The sequence below is a fragment of the Sphaeramia orbicularis genome, unplaced genomic scaffold (genome assembly GCF_902148855.1).
Source record: "Sphaeramia orbicularis unplaced genomic scaffold, fSphaOr1.1, whole genome shotgun sequence".
NCBI classification, from domain to species: domain Eukaryota; kingdom Metazoa; phylum Chordata; class Actinopteri; order Kurtiformes; family Apogonidae; genus Sphaeramia; species Sphaeramia orbicularis.
Window position 1 is genome coordinate 21,961 of NW_021941726.1, and position 22,527 is coordinate 44,487.

General features: G+C 43.3%; 1 protein-coding gene across 1 annotated transcript in view; it reads right to left on the bottom strand.

The window, feature by feature from the left end:
- Positions 1–22,527, bottom strand: part of LOC115416886 (kinesin-like protein KIF13B) — a gene marked incomplete at its 5' end in the record, with an annotated part of 66,455 nt that overhangs the window by 21,710 nt on the left and 22,218 nt on the right. Inside the window, 7 exons of the mRNA XM_030130761.1 lie at positions 1,029–1,186; positions 4,263–4,436; positions 6,495–6,632; positions 7,946–8,095; positions 21,255–21,401; positions 22,224–22,386; positions 22,481–22,527. Of these exons, the coding sequence (XP_029986621.1) occupies positions 1,029–1,186; positions 4,263–4,436; positions 6,495–6,632; positions 7,946–8,095; positions 21,255–21,401; positions 22,224–22,386; positions 22,481–22,527 (977 nt within the window). The remainder of the gene's footprint in view (positions 1–1,028; positions 1,187–4,262; positions 4,437–6,494; positions 6,633–7,945; positions 8,096–21,254; positions 21,402–22,223; positions 22,387–22,480) is intronic.

Genomic DNA, 22,527 nt, shown 5'->3' on the forward strand with positions numbered 1-22,527 from the left:
ACCAGCACCAACACAAACACCAGCATCAACACAAACACCAGCACCAACACAAACACCAGCACAAACAGCAACACCAGCACCAACACCAGCACCAACACAAACACCAGCATCAACACAAACACCAGCACCAACACAAACACCAGCACAAACACCAGCACCAACACCAGCACCAACACAAACACCAGCACCAACACAAACACCAGCACAAACACCAGCACCACCACCAACACCAGCACAAGCACCAGCACAAACACCAACACCAGCACCAACACCAGCACCAACACAAACACCAGCACCAACACAAACACCAGCACAAACACCAGCACCACCACCAACACCAGCACAAGCACCAGCACAAACACCAGCACCACCACCAACACCAGCACCAACACAAACACCAGCACCAACACAAACACCAGCACAAACACCAACACCAGCACAAGCACCAGCACAAACACCAGCACCACCACCAACACCAGCACAAACACCAACACCAGCACCAACACAAACACCAGCACCAACACAAACACCAGCACAAACACCACCACCAACACCAGCACCACCACCAACACCAGCACCAACACCAACACCAGCACAAACACCAACACCACCACCACCACCAACACCACCACCAACACCAGCACAAACACCAACACCACCACCAACACAAACACCAGCACAAACACCAACACCAGCACAAACACCAACACCACCACCAACACCAATACCACCACCAACACCAGCACAAACACCAACACCAGCACAAACACCAACACCAGCACAAACACCAACACCACCACCAACACCAATACCACCACCAACACCAGCACAAACACCAACACCAGCACAAACACCAACACCAGCACAAACACCAACACCAACACCACCACCAACACAAACACCAGCAGCACCACCAGCACCAACACAGGAGACCAGAGGTAAGGGGAAGGGTTCTGATATGAGGCTGTGTGTGTGTGTATATATGTGTGTGTGTATATGTGTGTGTGTGTGTGTGTGTGACCTCTGACCTCTCCCTCAGGCTCCTGGTCTTGTCCTGGATCACCCCCAGGTCCCACAGTGCCAGGTTCCTGCGCTGGTTCACCTGTTTGTGTCCGAACACTTCTACAGCCAACGCCCCCTCCCAAAGAAACTCCACAAAGTCCTCTGACAGAGGCACCGACAGCTCCTGAGGAAACACAAACAAGCGCACCCTTAAAGACTGGAAACACAAACAAACGCACCCTTAAAGAGGGAAACACAAACAAGCGCACCCTTAAAGACTGGAAACACAAACAAACGCACCCTTAAAGACTGGAAACACAAACAAGCGCACCCTTAAAGACTGGAAACACAAACAAACGCACCCTTAAAGACTGGAAACACAAACAAGCGCACCCTTAAAGACTGGAAACACAAACAAACGCACCCTTAAAGACTGGAAACACAAACAAACGCACCCTTAAAGAGGGAAACACAAACAAGCGCACCCTTAAAGACTGGAAACACAAACAAACGCACCCTTAAAGACTGGAAACACAAACAAGCGCACCCTTAAAGAGGGAAACACAAACAAACGCACCCTTAAAGAGGGAAACACAAACAAACGCACCCTTAAAGAGGGAAACACAAACAAACGCACCCTTAAAGAGGGAAACACAAACAAACGCACCCTTAAAGACTGGAAACACAAACAAGCGCACCCTTAAAGAGGGAAACACAAACAAACGCACCCTTAAAGACTGGAAACACAAACAAACGCACCCTTAAAGACTGGAAACACAAACAAGCGCACCCTTAAAGAGGGAAACACAAACAAACGCACCCTTAAAGAGGGAAACACAAACAAATGCACCCTTAAAGAGGGAAACACAAACAAACGCACCCTTAAAGATGGAAACACAAACAAACGCGCCCTTAAAGATGGAAACACAAACAAGCGCGCCCTTAAAGAGGGAAACACAAACAAACGCACCCTTAAAGAGGGAAACACAAACAAGCGCGCCCTTAAAGACGGAAACACAAACAAACGCGCCCTTAAAGACGGAAACACAAACAAACGCGCCCTTAAAGACGGAAACACAAACAAACACGCCCTTAAAGAGGGAAACACAAATAAGCGCGCCCTTAAAGAGGGAAACACAAACAAACGCGCCCTTAAAGACGGAAACACAAACAAACGCGCCCTTAAAGACGGAAACACAAACAAACACGCCCTTAAAGAGGGAAACACAAATAAGCGCGCCCTTAAAGAGGGAAACACAAACAAACACGCCCTTAAAGACGGAAACACAAACAAACGCGCCCTTAAAGACGGAAACACAAACAAACGCGCCCTTAAAGACGGAAACACAAACAAACGCGCCCTTAAAGACGGAAACACAAACAAACGCGCCCTTAAAGACGGAAACACAAACAAACGCGCCCTTAAAGACGGAAACACAAACGCGCCCTTAAAGACGGAAACACAAACAAACGCGCCCTTAAAGACGGAAACACAAACAAACGCGCCCTTAAAGGCGGAAACACAAACAAACGCGCCCTTAAAGAGGGAAACACAAACAAACGCGCCCTTAAAGACGGAAACACAAACAAACGCGCCCTTAAAGACGGAAACACAAACAAATGCGCCCTTAAAGACGGAAACACAAACAAACGTGCCCTTAAAGACGGAAACACAAACAAACGCGCCCTTAAAGATGGAAACACAAACAAACGCACCCTTAAAGAGGGAAACACAAACAAACGCACCCTTAAAGACGGAAACACAAACAAACGCACCCTTAAACAAATGAAACAGCAGCAGCAGGAAAAAAAACAACAAAAACAGCCAGTGATCAACAAATGGAATAAAGATGCATAATAAACCGATAAAATAAGTGACCAAAACAACAAACAAAACAAATAAGACACAAACTGAAAAAAAGAGAAAAAAAAAAAAATTAAAAAAATGCAGAAAAATAAACAAAATAAGCAACTAAAACAAAAACATAAAAAAAATTACAAAAAAATAAATAACAAGAAAAAAATATGCGAAAAAATTGATAATCAAAAATAATCAACTATTTTTGTAATTTGGTCCCAGTAGTTTTCGTTCTATTTTTTTTTTTTTCTAAATCAGTGCAGTTGCTTTTTGACACTGTTTAACTCCATAAAGTAGTTCTACAGACAAAAAAAAAGAATAGAACAAGCAACAAAATAAACAAAAACAGCCAAAGTCATCAACAAACTGAACAAAGATGAATAATAAACAAAAGAATAAGTAACATGAACACAATAAGACACAAACTGAACAAAATGAAAGAAAAAAAGACTAAAATAAAAACTAAATGCAGAGAAGTAAACAAAATAAGCAAAAAAAAGAATAAAATACAAAACTAAATGCAGTAATAAAAAACATAAAATAAGCAACTAAATGAACAAAAACATATGAAAATGTACAAAATAATTAACACGAAAAAATTACCTAAAAATTGACTAAAATGAAACAAAAAATGAATAAAATAATCAACTAGTTTTGTAATTTGGTCCCAGTAGTTTTAGTTTTAGCACAGAACAGTAGAACCTGTCCATCTATAGAACAGTAGAACCTGTCCACCTACAGAAGAGTAGAACCTGTCCACCTACAGAACAGAAGAACCTGTCCACCTACAGAACAGTATAACCTGTCCATCTATAGAACAGTAGAACCTGTCCATCTATAGAACAGTAGAACCTGTCCACCTACAGAAGAGTAGAACCTGTCCACCAACAGAACAGAAGAACCTGTCCACCTACAGAACAGAAGAACCTGTCCACCTACAGAACAGTATAACCTGTCCATCTATAGAACAGTAGAACCTGTCCACCAACAGAACAGAAGAACCTGTCCACCTACAGAACAGTATAACCTGTCCATCTATAGAACAGTAGAACCTGTCCACCTACAGAACAGAAGAACCTGTCCACCTACAGAACATTAGAACCTGTCCACCTACAGAAGAGTAGAACCTGTCCACCAACAGAACAGAAGAACCTGTCCACCTACAGAACAGTAGAACCTGTCCACCTACAGAACAGTAGAACCTGTCCACCTATAGAACAGTAGAACCTGTCCACCTACAGAACAGTAGAACCTGTCCACCTACAGAACAGTAGAACCTGTCCACCTATAGAACAGTAGAACCTGTCCACCTACAGAACAGTAGAAGCTGTCCACCTACAGAACAGTAGAACCTGTCCACCTACAGAACAGTAGAACCTGTCCACCTACAGAACCTGCTGACCTTGGTGCTGTCAAACACCACAGTGCACTGTGGGTCTTTGGAGGTGGATGAGGAGTTGGACGTGGACATCTCCGGGGCGATGAAAATGGCCTGGTCCTGTCCCCAGAAGTGGTACTGACAGAAGACGAAGTTGGACAGGTGACGAGGAAGACCTGTGGCCTGGAGGATTTTGACCTGGAGGACCGAGACATGGAGACAGTAATGAGCACCAGCACCTGTCTGTCCCACAAACTGGGGTCAAGAAAACTGTCCCATGCACTGTCCCTGTAGACTGTCCCATAGACTGTCCCTGTAGACTGTCCCATAGACTGTCCCTGTAGACTGTCCCTGTAGACTGTCCCATAGACTGTCCCATAGACTGTCCCTGTAGACTGTCCCATAGACTGTCCCTGTAGACTGTCCCTGTAGACTGTCCCATAGACTGTCCCTGTAGACTGTCCCATAGACTGTCCCTGTAGACTGTCCCATAGACTGTCCCATAGACTGTCCCTGTAGACTGTCCCATAGACTGTCCCTGTAGACTGTCCCATAGACTGTCCCATAGACTGTCCCTGTAGACTGTCCCATAGACTGTCCCATAGACTGTCCCTGTAGACTGTCCCATAGACTGTCCCTGTAGACTGTCCCTGTAGACTGTCCCATAGTCTGTCCCTGTAGACTGTCCCATAGACTGTCCCATAGACTGTCCCTGTAGACTGTCCCTGTAGACTGTCCCATAGACTGTCCCTGTAGACCGTCCCTGTAGACTGTCCCATAGACTGTCCCTGTAGACTGTCCCATAGACTGTCCCTGTAGACTGTCCCTGTAGACTGTCCCATAGACTGTCCCATAGACTGTCCCTGTAGACTGTCCCATAGACTGTCCCATAGACTGTCCCTGTAGACTGTCCCATAGACTGTCCCTGTAGACTGTCCCATAGACTGTCCCTGTAGACTGTCCCTGTAGACTGTCCCATAGACTGTCCCATAGACTGTCCCTGTAGACTGTCCCATAGACTGTCCCTGTAGACTGTCCCATAGACTGTCCCTGTAGACTGTCCCATAGACTGTCCCTGTAGACTGTCCCATAGACTGTCCCATAGACTGTCCCTGTAGACGGTCCCTGTAGGTCCCATAGACTGTCCCTGTAGACTGTCCATTAGACTGTCCTGTACTGTCCCTGTAGACTGTCCCTGTAGACTGTCCCATAGACTGTCCATGTAGACTGTCCCATAGACTGTCCCTGTAGACTGTCCATAGACTGTCCCGTAGACTGTCCCAGTAGACTGTCCCCTTAGACTGTCCCCGTAGACCCTGTCCCTTAGACTGTCCCTTAGTCTGTCCCTTAGACTGTCCCTTAGACTGTCCCTTAGACTGTCCCTTAGACTGTCCCTTAGTCTGTCCCTTAGACTGTCCCTTAGACTGTCCCTTAGTCTGTCCCTTAGACTGTCCCTTAGACTGTCCATAGACTGTCCCTGTAGACTGTCCCATAGACTGTCCCATAGACTGTCCCATAGACTGTCCTCATAGACTGTCCCATAGACTGTCCCATAGACTGTCCCGTAGACTGTCCCCATTGACTGTCCCCGTAGACCCTCCCCATAGACTGTCCCCCTAGACTGTCCCATAGACTGTCCTCATAGACTGTCCCTGTAGACTGTCCCGTAGACTGTCCCCCTAGACTGTCCCATAGACTGTCCTCATAGACTGTCCCTGTAGACTGTCCCATAGACTGTCCCTGTAGACTGTCCCGTAGACTGTCCCCATTGACTGTCCCCGTAGACCCTCCCCATAGAAAGTCCCCCTAGACTGTCCCATAGACTGTCCCCCATAGACTGTCCTCATAGACTGTCCCCATTGACTGTCCCCATTGACTGTCCCTGTAGACCCTCCCCATAGACTGTCCCCCTAGACTGTCCCATAGACTGTCCTCATAGACTGTCCCTGTAGACTGTCCCATAGACTGTCCCTGTAGACTGTCCCTGTAGACTGTCCCATAGACTGTCCCATAGACTGTCCCTGTAGACTGTTCCTGTAGACTGTCCCTGTAGACCCTCCCCATAGACTGTCCCATAGACTGTCCCTGTAGACTGTTCCTGTAGACTGTCCCATAGACTGTCTCACAGACTGTCTAACGTCTTCAGTACCCTTTGTAAATGTAAACACTTTCATTGCATCATTTGACTGTTTTCACTGTTATTATTGGACTGGTCTGACCCATGGACCACACAAACGTGTGTGTGTGTTTTCTCACCACACAGTGCATGTGTTGCTCCTGTGAGTCTGCGTCTGCGTCTGCTCTCCTCCTCCTCGTCTCCTCAGTGTTTCCAGACTCTTCCTCCTGGTTCCTCTCAGTTCCTCTCCACACCTCCACATGCAGACGTCCAGACACCTGACGCACAGTGAACATCCACATGTCATTAAATGGGACTTCATCAGCTCCACCTGTTGTTCATATGTTGATAATAAATATAATATAATAACATTTGGACAAAGCCAACAAAGTCAAACTAATGGTCAGCTGGTGAAACACTCTGATCATGTGAATAGAATAAAGTCACAGCCATCAGACAGTGTTTGATTCTAAAAAGAGGAAAGAAACAAAAAAACGAATAAAAAAACAGTGGGTACAGATAAAAATACAACAGAAATAAAACCCACGGCAGATCAGAATTCAACAGCAGTATTAAAGTTAGAAATACTGAATATTCCATTTAAGTGTAAATTCATTCAAATAAAGCCTACTTTAAGGGCTTTTCTTTGTGCACAGGACAGTGTCATCTGTTCGTCTTTCAGACAGGTGAAGCTCATTTTCAGCTTACATCAAAAAAAGCGTCCAGTTCTTTAAACATGAGTTCCTCCTCCGTTCCTTTTTCAGTAAATGCTCAGTGTTCTTATCGTCTGTTCAGGGACTGGACCGTTCGTTCAGTCTGACTGATGGAACTATCTACAAAACCAGATGAAACTGAACAAGAAATGATTCAATTCTGGAACTGAAACAAGTAAACGTGTCCCTTCAGTCCAGTGTACCAGTTAGTCCAGTGCTTGTGTTTTCTTCCAGGTCAGTAAATGAACAGTTCATTTGGTTTCTGTGATTCCACAGCAGAATGTGTGACGGTATTAAACTGAACTGTGTCAGTGAAGGAGCAGATCTGAAAACAGCTGTCAATCAAACCGCATTCAGCCTTCGGACCCGCCCTCCGATCGGAGCACGGAAGCTCGGTGTCCGGCCCGGCCGAGCTCCGCCCACAGCTCCACCCACAGCTCTGCCCACAGCTCCATTCACCCCCAGAGACGCCGAGCATCTGGGGGCGGGACGACAGGTGTCCTGTGTCCAGTGCTGGTCCAGTCTGTAGTGGTTTTAAAGCAGTTCCACTCAGTCCCATTGAAGTGCATGGACGCTGAGCGTCTACGGACAAATGCACTGAGCAGAGATGGAATGAACAAACACAGACACGGGAATGGAGGAGAAGTGAACAACATCCAGTCCACTGATCTGGGATCAAACTGATTCTGAACCAACTGGTCTGAGAGACGAACGTGTTCCAACACATTTGGAGTCAATGAAATGAAAACAACTGAACAGATTTGAGCATTTAACTTTTCTTTGAGAAATCGTCTTTGGTACAGGAGCACAGACTAAAGGCCTCTGTGTGGCGTTTAAGGACATCAGGACATTCCAGTGTGTCTTCCGTGGGTTCCTACCTCCCCCTTCTGGTTGATGATGGGTACTGCATACTGCAGCTTCACATCAGAGCACAGACAAAACAGGAAGACGTTGGCCACGCCGATCAGACTGTGGTTCTCCTGTTCATCGAAGAACGGATCTGCACGCTTAAAATAGGAGCGCATGACCTGTCAGACAGACAGACAGATTAGAGAAATTACAGACAGACAGACAGACAGACAGATTAGAGATATTACAGAAAGACAGACAGACAGATTAGAGATATTACAGACAGACAGACAGAAAGACAGATTAGAGATATTAATGACAGACAGACAGACAGATTAGAGAAATTACAGACAGACAGACAGACAGACAGATTAGAGATATTACAGAAAGACAGACAGACAGATTAGAGATATTACAGACAGACAGACAGAAAGACAGATTAGAGATATTAATGACAGACAGACAGACAGATTAGAGAAATTACAGACAGACAGACAGAGATATTACAGACAGACAGACAGACAGATTAGAGATATTACAGAAAGACAGACAGACAGATTAGAGATATTACAGACAGACAGACAGAAAGACAGATTAGAGATATTAATGACAGACAGACAGACAGATTAGAGAAATTACAGACAGACAGAAAGAGATATTACAGACAGACAGACAGACAGACAGATTAGAGATATTACAGACAGACAGACAGATTAGAGATATTACAGACAGACAGACAGACAGACAGATTAGAGATATTACAGACAGACAGATAGACAGACAGATTAGAGATATTACAGACAGACAGACAGACAGATTAGAGATATTACAGAAAGACAGACAGATTAGAGATATTACAGACAGACAGAAAGACAGACAGACAGATTAGAGATATTACAGACAGACATAGATTAGAGATATTACAGACAGACAGACAGATTAGAGATATTACAGACAGACATAGATTAGAGATATTACAGACAGACAGACAGATTAGAGATATTACAGACAGACAGATAGACAGACAGATTAGAGATATTACAGACAGACAGACAGATTAGAGATATTACAGACAGACAGACAGACAGATTAGAGATATTACAGACAGACAGACAGACAGACAGACAGATTAGAGATATTACAGAAAGAAAGACAGATTAGAGATATTACAGAAAGACAGACAGATTAGAGATATTACAGACAGACAGACAGACAGATTAGAGATATTACAGACAGAAAGACAGATTAGAGATATTACAGACAGACAGACAGACAGACAGACTGACAGATTAGAGATAAAGAAAGAACCAGAACCAGAACCTGTGTGTATGTGTGTGTGAACAGTGTAGCCTCATGTTTTTAAACCTTGGGGTTGGGACCCCACATGGAGTCGCCTGGAATTTATAGTAATTGATAAAAATAAAAACTTACTAATAAAAAATCTATGATGAGTTTAGAGAGAAAACCCCACAACCCAAAAAAGACATGACAAACTGCAGCACTGTGGTTCTGTTTAAGTGTGGTTCTGTTTAAGTGTGGTTCTGTTGAACTGTGGTTCTGTTTAAGTGTGGTTCTGTTGAACTGTGGTTCTGTTTAAGTGTGGTTCTGTTTAAGTGTGGTTCTGTTGAACTGTGGTTCTGTTTAAGTGTGGTTCTGTTTAAGTGTGGTTCTGTTGAACTGTGGTTCTGTTTAAGTGTGGTTCTGTTTAAGTGTGGTTCTGTTGAACTGTGGTTCTGTTGAACTGTGGTTCTGTTTAAGTGTGGTTCTGTTGAACTGTGGTTCTGTTTAAGTGTGGTTCTGTTTAAGTGTGGTTCTGTTGAACTGTGGTTCTGTTTAAGTGTGGTTCTGTTGAACTGTGGTTCTGTTTAAGTGTGGTTCTGTTTAAGTGTGGTTCTGTTGAACTGTGGTTCTGTTTAAGTGTGGTTCTGTTTAAGTGTGGTTCTGTTGAACTGTGGTTCTGTTTAAGTGTGGTTCTGTTTAAGTGTGGTTCTGTTGAACTGTGGTTCTGTTTAAGTGTGGTTCTGTTTAAGTGTGGTTCTGTTTATGTGTGGTTCTGTTTAAGTGTGGTTCTGTTTAAGTGTGGTTCTGTTGAACTGTGGTTCTGTTTAAGTGTGGTTCTGTTGAACTGTGGTTCTGTTGAACTGTGGTTCTGTTTAAGTGTGGTTCTGTTGAACTGTGGTTCTGTTTAAGTGTGGTTCTGTTTATGTGTGGTTCTGTTTAAGTGTGGTTCTGTTTATGTGTGGTTCTGTTTAATTGTGGTTCTGTTTAACTGTGGTTCTGTTTAACTGTGGTTCTGTTTATGTGTGGTTCTGTTTAAGTGTGGTTCTGTTTATGTGTGGTTCTGTTTATGTGTGGTTCTGTTTAAGTGTGGTTCTGTTTAAGTGTGGTTCTATTTATGTTTGGTTCTGTTTAAGTGTGGTTCTGTTTATGTGTGGTTCTGTTTAAGTGTGGTTCTGTTTATGTGTGGCTCTGTTGAACTGTGGTTCTGTTTATGTGTGGTTCTGTTTAAGTGTGGTTCTGTTTATGTGTGGTTCTGTATAACTGTGGTTCTGTTTATTTGTGGTTCTGTTTAAGTGTGGTTCTGTATAACTGTGGTTCTGTTTAAGTGTGGTTCTGTTGAACTGTGGTTCTGTTTAAGTGTGGTTCTGTTTAAGTGTGGTTCTGTTTATGTGTGGTTCTGTTTAAGCGTGGTTCTGTTTAAGTGTGGTTGTGTTTATCTGTGGTTGTGTTTATGTGTGGTTCTGTTTATCTGTGGTTCTGTTTAAGTGTGGTTCTGTTTATCTGTGGTTCTGTTTATGTGTGGTTCTGTTTAAGTGTGGTTCTCTTTAACTGTGGTTCTGTTTATGTGTGGTTCTGTTTATCTGTGGTTCTATTTAACTGTGGTTCTGTTTATGTGTGGTTCTGTTTAAGTGTGGTTCTGTTTAACTGTGGTTCTGTTTAACTGTTGTTCTGTTTCTGTGTGGTTCTGTTGAACTGTGGTTCTGTTTAAGTGTGGTTCTGTTTATGTGTGGTTCTGTTTAAGTGTGGTTCTGTTTAAGTGTGGTTCTGTTTCTGTGTGGTTCTGTTTATCTGTGGTTCTGTTTAACTGTGGTTCTGTTTATGTGTGGTTCTGTTTAACTGTGATTCTGTTTAAGTGTGGTTCTGTTTAAGTGTGGTTCTTTTTATGTGTGGTTCTGTTGAACTGTGGTTCTGTTTAAGTGTGGTTCTGTTTAACTGTTGTTCTGTTTCTGTGTGGTTCTGTTGAACTGTGGTTCTGTTTAAGTGTGGTTCTGTTTATGTGTGGTTCTGTTTAAGTGTGGTTCTGTTGAACTATGGTTCTGTTTAAGTGTGGTTCTGTTTAAGTGTGGTTCTGTTGAACTGTGGTTCTGTTTAAGTGTGGTTCTGTTTAAGTGTGGTTCTGTTTATCTGTGGTTCTGTTTATGTGTGGTTCTGTTTAAGTGTGGTTCTCTTTAACTGTGGTTCTGTTTATGTGTGGTTCTGTTTATCTGTGGTTCTATTTAACTGTGGTTCTGTTTATGTGTGGTTCTGTTTAAGTGTGGTTCTGTTTAACTGTGGTTCTGTTTAACTGTTGTTCTGTTTCTGTGTGGTTCTGTTGAACTGTGGTTCTGTTTAAGTGTGGTTCTGTTTATGTGTGGTTCTGTTTAAGTGTGGTTCTGTTTAAGTGTGGTTCTGTTTCTGTGTGGTTCTGTTTATCTGTGGTTCTGTTTAACTGTGGTTCTGTTTATGTGTGGTTCTGTTTAACTGTGATTCTGTTTAAGTGTGGTTCTGTTTAAGTGTGGTTCTTTTTATGTGTGGTTCTGTTGAACTGTGGTTCTGTTTAAGTGTGGTTCTGTTTAACTGTTGTTCTGTTTCTGTGTGGTTCTGTTGAACTGTGGTTCTGTTTAAGTGTGGTTCTGTTTATGTGTGGTTCTGTTTAAGTGTGGTTCTGTTGAACTATGGTTCTGTTTAAGTGTGGTTCTGTTTAAGTGTGGTTCTGTTGAACTGTGGTTCTGTTTAAGTGTGGTTCTGTTTAAGTGTGGTTCTGTTGAACTGTGGTTCTGTTTAAGTGTGGTTCTGTTTAAGTGTGGTTCTGTTGAACTGTGGTTCTGTTTAAGTGTGGTTCTGTTTAAGTGTGGTTCTGTTTATGTGTGGTTCTGTTGAACTGTGGTTCTGTTTAAGTGTGGTTCTGTTTAAGTGTGGTTCTGTTGAACTGTGGTTCTGTTTAAGTGTGGTTCTGTTGAACTGTGGTTCTGTTTAAGTGTGGTTCTGTTTATGTGTGGTTCTGTTTAAGTGTGGTTCTGTTGAACTGTGGTTCTGTTTAAGTGTGGTTCTGTTGAACTGTGGTTCTGTTTAAGTGTGGTTCTGTTGAACTGTGGTTCTGTTTAAGTGTGGTTCTGTTTAAGTGTGGTTCTGTTTATGTGTGGTTCTGTTTAATTGTGGTTCTGTTTAAGTGTGGTTCTGTTTAACTGTGGTTCTGTTTAACTGTGGTTCTGTTTAACTGTGGTTCTGTTTAAGTGTGGTTCTGTTTATCTGTGGTTCTGTTTAAGTGTGGTTCTGTTTAACTGTGGTTCTGTTGAACTGTGGTTCTGTTTAAGTGTGGTTCTGTTTAACTGTGGTTCTGTTGAACTGTGGTTCTGTTTAAGTGTGGTTCTGTTTAAGTGTGGTTCTGTTGAACTGTGGTTCTGTTTAAGTGTGGTTCTGTTTAAGTGTGGTTCTGTTTATGTGTGGTTCTGTTTAAGTGTGGTTCTGTTTAAGTGTGGTTCTGTTGAACTGTGGTTCTGTTTATGTGTGGTTCTGTTTAAGTGTGGTTCTGTTTATGTGTGGTTCTGTTTATGTGTGGTTCTGTTTATGTGTGGTTCTGTTTAAGTGTGGTTCTGTTTAAGTGTGGTTCTATTTATGTTTGGTTCTGTTTAAGTGTGGTTCTGTTTATGTGTGGTTCTGTTTAAGTGTGGTTCTGTTTATGTGTGGCTCTGTTGAACTGTGGTTCTGTTTATGTGTGGTTCTGTTTAAGTGTGGTTCTGTTTATGTGTGGTTCTGTTTAAGTGTGGTTCTGTTTATGTGTGGTTCTGTATAACTGTGGTTCTGTTTATTTGTGGTTCTGTTTAAGTGTGGTTCTGTATAACTGTGGTTCTGTTTAAGTGTGGTTCTGTTGAACTGTGGTTCTGTTTAAGTGTGGTTCTGTTTAAGTGTGGTTCTGTTTATGTGTGGTTCTGTTTAAGCGTGGTTCTGTTTAAGTGTGGTTGTGTTTATCTGTGGTTGTGTTTATGTGTGGTTCTGTTTATCTGTGGTTCTGTTTAAGTGTGGTTCTGTTTATCTGTGGTTCTGTTTATGTGTGGTTCTGTTTAAGTGTGGTTCTCTTTAACTGTGGTTCTGTTTATGTGTGGTTCTGTTTATCTGTGGTTCTATTTAACTGTGGTTCTGTTTATGTGTGGTTCTGTTTAAGTGTGGTTCTGTTTAACTGTGGTTCTGTTTAACTGTTGTTCTGTTTCTGTGTGGTTCTGTTGAACTGTGGTTCTGTTTAAGTGTGGTTCTGTTTAAGTGTGGTTGTGTTTAAGTGTGGTTCTGTTTCTGTGTGGTTCTGTTTATCTGTGGTTCTGTTTAACTGTGGTTCTGTTTATGTGTGGTTCTGTTTATGTGTGGTTCTGTTTAACTGTGATTCTGTTTAAGTGTGGTTCTGTTTAAGTGTGGTTCTTTTTATGTGTGGTTCTGTTGAACTGTGGTTCTGTTTAAGTGTGGTTCTGTTTAACTGTTGTTCTGTTTCTGTGTGGTTCTGTTGAACTGTGGTTCTGTTTAAGTGTGGTTCTGTTTATGTGTGGTTCTGTTTAAGTGTGGTTCTGTTTAAGTGTGGTTCTGTTGAACTGTGGTTCTGTTTAAGTGTGGTTCTGTTGAACTGTGGTTCTGTTTAAGTGTGGTTCTGTTTAAGTGTGGTTCTGTTGAACTGTGGTTCTGTTTAAGTGTGGTTCTGTTTATGTGTGGTTCTGTTTAAGTGTGGTTCTGTTTAAGTGTGGTTCTGTTGAACTGTGGTTCTGTTTAAGTGTGGTTCTGTTTAAGTGTGGTTCTGTTGAACTGTGGTTCTGTTGAACTGTGGTTCTGTTTAAGTGTGGTTCTGTTGAACTGTGGTTCTGTTTAAGTGTGGTTCTGTTTATGTGTGGTTCTGTTTAAGTGTGGTTCTGTTTAAGTGTGGTTCTGTTTAATTGTGGTTCTGTTTAACTGTGGTTCTGTTGAACTGTGGTTCGGTTTAAGTGTGGTTCTGTTTAAGTGTGGTTCTGTTTAAGTGTGGTTCTGTTGAACTGTGGTTCTGTTTAAGTGTGGTTCTGTTGAACTGTGGTTCTGTTGAACTGTGGTTCTGTTTCTGTGTGGTTCTGTTGAACTGTGGTTCTGTTTAAGTGTGGTTCTGTTTATGTGTGGTTCTGTTTAAGTGTGGTTCTGTTTCTGTGTGGTTCTGTTTATCTGTGGTTCTGTTTAACTGTGGTTCTGTTTATGTGTGGTTCTGTTTATGTGTGGTTCTGTTTAACTGTGATTCTGTTTAAGTGTGGTTCTGTTTAAGTGTGGTTCTTTTTATGTGTGGTTCTGTTGAACTGTGGTTCTGTTTAAGTGTGGTTCTGTTTAACTGTTGTTCTGTTTCTGTGTGGTTCTGTTGAACTGTGGTTCTGTTTAAGTGTGGTTCTGTTTATGTGTGGTTCTCTTTAAGTGTGGTTCTGTTTAAGTGTGGTTCTGTTGAACTGTGGTTCTGTTTAAGTGTGGTTCTGTTGAACTGTGGTTCTGTTTAAGTGTGGTTCTGTTTAAGTGTGGTTCTGTTGAACTGTGGTTCTGTTTAAGTGTGGTTCTGTTTAAGTGTGGTTCTGTGTATGTGTGGTTCTGTTTATGTGTGGTTCTGTTTATGTGTGGTTCTGTTTAATTGTGGTTCTGTTTAACTGTGGTTCTGTTTAACTGTGGTTCTGTTTAACTGTGGTTCTGTTTATGTGTGGTTCTGTTTAAGTGTGGTTTTGTTTATGTGTGGTTCTGTTGAACTGTGGTTCTGTTTATGTGTGGTTCTGTTTAAGTGTGGTTCTGTTTAAGTGTGGTTCTGTTTATGTGTGGTTCTGTTTAAGTGTGGTTCTGTTTAAGTGTGGTTCTATTTATGTGTGGTTCTGTTTAAGTGTGGTTCTGTTTATGTGTGGTTCTGTTTAAGTGTGGTTTTGTTTATGTGTGGCTCTGTTGAACTGTGGTTCTGTTTATGTGTGGTTCTGTTTAAGTGTGGTTCTGTTTATGTGTGGTTCTGTATAACTGTGGTTCTGTTTATTTGTGGTTCTGTTTAAGTGTGGTTCTGTATAACTGTGGTTCTGTTTAAGTGTGGTTCTGTTTATGTGTGGTTCTGTTGAACTGTGGTTCTGTTTAAGTGTGGTTCTGTTTAAGTGTGGTTCTGTTTATGTGTGGTTCTGTTTAAGTGTGGTTCTGTTTAAGTGTGGTTCTGTTTATGTGTGTTTCTGTTTATGTGTGGTTCTGTTTAAGTGTGGTTCTGTTTAACTGTGGTTCTGTTTATGTGTGGTTCTGTTTATGTGTGGTTCTGTTTAACTGTTGCTCTGTTTCTGTGTGGTTTTGTTGAACTGTGGTTCTGTTTAAGTGTGGTTCTGTTTATGTGTGGTTCTGTTTAAGTGTGGTTCTGTTTAAGTGTGGTTCTGTTTATCTGTGGTTCTGTTTAACTGTGGTTCTGTTCATGTGTGGTTCTGTTTATGTGTGGTTCTGTTTAACTGTGGTTCTGTTTAAGTGTGGTTCTGTTAAGTGTGGTTCTTTTTATGTGTGGTTCTGTTGAACTGTGGTTCTGTTTAAGTGTGGTTCTGTTTAAGTGTGGGTCTGTTTAAGTGTGGTTCTGTTTAAGTGTGGTTCTGTTTATGTTTGGTTCTGTTTAAGTGTGGTTCTGTTGAACTGTGGTTCTGTTGAACTGTGGTTCTGTTTAAGTGTGGTTCTGTTTAAGTGTGGGTCTGTTTAAGTGTGGTTCTGTTTAAGTGTGGTTCTGTTTATGTTTGGTTCTGTTTAAGTGTGGTTCTGTTGAACTGTGGTTCTGTTGAACTGTGGTTCTGTTTAAGTGTGGTTCTGTTGAACTGTGGTTCTGTTTATGTGTGGTTCTGTTTATGTGTGGTTCTGTTTAAGTGTGGTTCTGTTTAAGTGTGGTTCTGTTTATGTGTGGTTCTGTTTAAGTGTGGTTCTGTTTATGTGTGGCTCTGTTTAAGTGTGGTTCTGTTTAAGTGTGGTTCTGTTTATGTGTGGTTCTGTTTAAGTGTGGTTCTGTTTATGTGTGGTTCTGTATAACTGTGGTTCTGTTTATTTGTGGTTCTGTTTAAGTGTGGTACTGTTTAACTGTGGTTCTGTTTCTGTGTGGTTCTGTTGAATTGTGGTTCTGTTTAAGTGTGGTTCTGTTTAAGTGTGGTTCTGTTTATGTGTGGTTCTGTTTATCTGTGGTTCTGGTTAACTGTGGTTCTGTTTATGTGTGGTTCTGTTTATGTGTGGTTCATTTTAACTGTGATTCTGTTTAAGTGTGGTTCTGTTTAAGTGTGGTTCTTTTTATGTGTGGTTCTTTTGAACTGTGGTTCTTTTTAAGTGTGGTTCTGTTTAAGTGTGGGTCTGTTTATGTGTGGTTCTGTTTAACTATGGTTCTGTTTAGGTGTGGTTCTGTTTATGTGTGGTTCTGTTTAACTGTGGATCTGTTGAACTGTGGATCTGTTGAACTGTGGTTCTGTTTCTGTGTGGTTCTGTTTAAGTGTGGTTCTGTTTAACTGTGGTTCTGTTTATGTGTGGTTCTGTTTAACTGTGGTTCTGTGATAACAGACAGTATACAGACTAAATGACCACAATAACAGACAGTATACAGACTAAATGTCCACAATAACAGACACTATACAGACTAAATGACCACAATAACAGACACTATACAGACTAAATGTCCACAATAACAGACACTATACAGACTAAATGTCCAAAATAACAGACAGTATACAGACTAAATGTCCGCAATAACAGACATTATACAGACTAAATGTCCGCAATAACAGACAGTATACAGACTAAATGTCCGCAATAACAGACATTATACAGACTAAATGTCCGCAATAACAGACAGTATACAGACTAAATGTCCGCAATAACAGACAGTATACAGACTAAATGTCCACAATAACAGACAGTATACAGACTAAATGTCCACAATAACAGACACTATACAGACTAAATGTCCTCAATAACAGACAGTATACAGACTAAATGTCCACAATAACAGACAGTATACAGACTAAATGTCCACAATAACAGACAGTATACAGACTAAATATCCTCTAACATTAATGTGTATTTGCAACATAGTATAACAAACTATTACATGATCAAAAATATATGAATTTTAGTCAAAAAAAGAGTCTGTTTTAAATGTCTGGGGTCAACAGAAATTTGTGAAGTTAAAATGGAGTAAAAGAAGGATGAACCACTGGGGTAGTCAGTGTGTGTGTGTGTGTGTGTGTGTGTATGTGTGTGTGTGTGTGTGTGTGTGTGTGGGGGGGGGGGGGGTTACTTCTGAAATGTATATGTACGTACACCTACAGACTGGACACAGTTAACAGAAGGCCTGATCTGGAACTGTTCTGAGAGGAGGACACTTCAAAAACTGATGTCCACCATAGACAGTGTTGAGCAGTCTGTCCAGGACACACTGGACAGACAGACAGACAGGCAGACTGACACAGACAGACAGACAGACAGACAGACTGACACAGACAGACACAGACAGATAGACAGACAGACTGACAGACAGACACAGAAAGACAGACAGACAGACTGACTGACACAGACAGACAGACAGACAGACTGACACAGACAGACACAGACAGACAGACTGACAGAGACAGACAGACTGACAGACTGACACAGACAGACACAGACAGACACAGACAGACACAGACAGACAGACACAGACAGACAGACACAGACAGACAGACTGACTGACACAGACTGACTGACTGACACAGACAGACACAGACACAGACAGACAAACTGACACAGACAGACAGACACAGACAGACACAGACAGACAGACTGACACAGACAGACACAGACAGACAGACAGACAGACAGACAGACAGACTGACACAGACAGACACAGACAGACACAGACAGACACAGACAGACAGACAGACACAGACAGACAGACAGACAGACAGACTGACTGACACAGACAGACACTGACAGGCAGACAGACTGACAGACAGACACAGACAGACAGACTGACAGACAGAGAGAGACAGACAGACTGACACAGACAGACAGACACAGACAGACAGACAGACAGACACAGACAGACAGACAGACACAGACAGACAGACAGACTGACACAGACAGACAGACACAGACAGACAGACAGACTGACACAGACTGACACAGACAGACAGACTGACTGACAGACAGAAATAGACAGACAGACAGAGACAGACTGACTGACAGACTGACACAGACAGACACAGACAGACAGACAGACAGACACAGACACAGACAGACTGACTAACAGACACAGACAGACAGACAGACAGACAGACAGACAGACTGACTGACACAGACAGACATTGACAGGCAGACAGACTAACAGACAGACACAGACAGACTGACAGACAGACACAGACAGACAGACAGACAGAGACAGACAGACAGACAGACTGACTGACACAGACAGACAGACAGACAGACTGACACAGACAGACACAGACAGACAGACTGACAGAGACAGACAGACTGACAGACTGACACAGACAGACAGACAGACAGACTGACTGACACAGACTGACTGACTGACACAGACAGACAGACTGACTGACTGACACAGACAGACACAGACACAGACAGACAAACTGACACAGACAGACAGACACACACAGACAGACAGACAGACTGACAGACACAGACAGACAGACACAGACAGACACAGACAGACAGACTGACACAGACAGACACAGACAGACAGACAGACAGACTGACACAGACAGACAGACAGACAGACAGACACAGACAGACAGACAGACACAGACAGACACAGACAGACAGACAGACAGACAGACTGACTGACACAGACAGACACTGACAGGCAGACAGACTGACAGACAGACACAGACAGACAGACTGACAGACTGACAGACAGAGAGAGACAGACAGACTGACACAGACAGACAGACACAGACAGACAGACAGACAGACACAGACAGACAGACAGACTGACACAGACAGACAGACAGACTGACAGACAGACAGACAGAAATAGACAGACAGACAGAGACAGACAGACTGACAGACTGACACAGACAGACAGACAGACAGACACAGACAGACAGACAGACAGACTGACTGACACAGACAGACAGACACAGACAGACAGACAGACTGACACAGACAGACAGACTGACAGACAGACAGACAGAAATAGACAGACAGACAGAGACAGACAGACTGACAGACTGACACAGACAGACAGACACAGACAGACAGACAGACACAGACAGACACAGACAGATTGACTAACAGACACAGACAGACAGACAGACAGACAGACTGACTGACTGACACAGACAGACATTGACAGGCAGACAGACTAACAGACAGACACAGACAGACTGACAGACAGACACAGACAGACAGACAGACAGAGACAGACAGACAGACAGACTGACTGACACAGACAGACAGACTGACACAGACAGACACAGACAGACAGACTGACTGACTGACACAGACAGACACAGACAGACAGACTGACTGACTGACACAGACACAGATAGACAGACTGACACAGACAGACTGACACAGACACAGACAGACTGACTGACTGACTGACTGACTGACACAGACAGACAGACTGACACAGAAAGACTGACACAGACAGACTGACACAGACAGACTGACACAGACTGACAGACGGACACAGACAGACAGACACAGACAGACACAGACAGACACAGACACAGACAGACTGACTAACATCTAATCTATCTATCTATCTATCTATCTATCTATCTATCTATCTATCTATCTATCTAGCTCATTACAGAGTACATGTCCATAAAAGTACTCTGTACTTTAATCCGTTACATTACTCAATCTGAGTAGTTCACCAGTTCATCACAGGCTTATTATCAAATAAAGGCTTAATTCAGATCCTGTATCAGTAATGTTACAATGACATAACTATTTGGACTATTGTTGCTTAACAACTGAATACTGATTACATATGTAGATATCTGCAGGACATTTGTACTTAAAATATCTGCAGTATTTGCATGCTTCATATAGTTCCCCCATTGGAATAATGCAATACTACAAATTGTGGGCATTTGTCTCTTTGTTTAAGGTTGTGGGCATTTGTCTTGTGGGCATTCGTCTTGGAATCGTACTGACTGTTTAAAGGTTCCTGGGAAAGCCCAGTGTATGAAGTGCATCCAAGCATCACCAGTGGAGCTCCAAGGCACAATGTGGCAGGGAGGGAAATTTTATGTTAAAAATCACATAGGTGCATTAAAACCAGAGACTTTCAAAAGAAGGTAAGTGTTGAGCTTTACTCCGGTGAAATGGAATGGGCCTTTTGTTTGAGCCATAACCATACCTGTTCTGTAGGGGCTTTGTTTAAGTGAAATATGTGAAGTTTGATCACAGATACAGGGAAGTTGTGAATACAAGTATGTATACGTACTGTGTTTTCATTTATGGATACGTATTCATGTATATGTAAATATGAGTGTTTCATTTATGCATATGTTTATGTATGCAGATGCACATGTTGGCTTATATGCAAATATGTTGTTTTTCCACAACATTGAAATGTTGGAATTAATGCACTTTATGCAATAAAATGCTGTCCATACAACATTACAGTGGACTCCAGTATTGATCACTGGGCAGTAAATAAGTCACAAAGACAGAAAAATTATATTAAATATTGAACAAAACATCTAATTTAAAGCACTCTTCCAGATACAGGTCTGTACTGACTTAGAAAAAACTCCCCTAGCTCATACTTGACATTCTTTTGTATGTGTGTAAATGTTCCCTACAGATGAACTGAACAGTGACACCTGGTGGAAGTCACTGATTGAACAAAATGGACATGTCCCCACCAGGCTGGAAAAACAAGACAAATTTACAATTTTCAAAATTTGATACATTTTTATATTAAAGTTGATATTTGGTGTTCTTGGGTCCCTTAAAAATTTTAGAAGTTAAAACCAAGCCTCTAGTTCATTTAGAAAGTGGTGTCCCCACGTGTAGGCACCTAGAGAAAAGATACACTAGGTCCTCACAGAACTGGAAAAACAAGTATAGGTGTGTGTGTGTGTGTGTCCAGGTTCCACTCACAGGGTTGTCGTCGTCGTAGTCCTTCCACTCCTGGTACAGTTCCCTCATGTCCACCAGTCTGTTCTCCAGCTTCTCCAGAGCCCAGATCTGTTTGCCTTTGCCTTTACGACGAACCTGCACCGCTGGTTCACTGAGGACTGAGTCCCTCTGAGAGGACAGGGGACACACACAGACCTGGGTCAGCCTGGACTGGACCAAACCCAGACCTGGGTCAGGCTGGACTGGACCAAACCCAGACCTGGGTGAGCCTGGACTGGACCGAACCCAGACCTGGGTGAGCCTGGACTGGGTGAGCCTGGACTGGACCAAACCCAGACCTGGGTCAGGCTGGACTGGACCAAACCCAGACCTGGGTGAGCCTGGACTGGACCGAACCCAGACCTGGGTCAGCCTGGACTGGACCAAACCCAGACCTGGGTCAGGCTGGACTGGACCAAACCCAGACCTGGGTGAGCCTGGACTGGACCGAACCCAGACCTGGGTGAGCCTGGACTGGGTGAGCCTGGACTGGACCAAACCCAGACCTGGGTCAGGCTGGACTGGACCAAACCCAGACCTGGGTGAGCCTGGACTGGACCGAACCCAGACCTGGGTCAGCCTGGACTGGACCAAACCCAGACCTGGGTCAGCCTGGACTGGACCAAACCCAGACCTGGGTCAGGCTGGACTGGACCAAACCCAGACCTGGGTGAGCCTGGACTGGACCGAACCCAGACCTGGGTGAGCCTGGACTGGGTGAGCCTGGACTGGACCAAACCCAGACCTGGGTCAGGCTGGACTGGACCAAACCCAGACCTGGGTGAGCCTGGACTGGACCGAACCCAGACCTGGGTCAGCCTGGACTGGACCAAACCCAGACCTGGGTGAGCCTGGACTGGACCAAACCCAGACCTGGGTGAGCCTGGACTGGACCAAACCCAGACCTGGGTCAGCCTGGACTGGACCAAACCAACCCCCCCCCCCCCTTACCTTCCTGTTGGCGTCCAGTTTGGCTGCTGGTATCTGCAGTGTCACCACGTACTCTGTCCTCTTGTTGAGCTCTTCTGCGATAAACCCCGCCTCCTGGGTCAGCAAGTTGGCCCTGACGATCTGTTCCCGGAGACGGCGAAGGCTGCGGGTCATCATGGCCTCCCTGCACCAGGAGGACACACACAGTCAGCCAATCAGACCAGGGGGAGGGGCTTATGTCTGCAGGGGGAGGGGCTTATGTGTGTTCGGTGTGTGACCTGTCCTCGCTCCAGCGGCGCATACGTCTGTTGGAGACAGGGGAGGG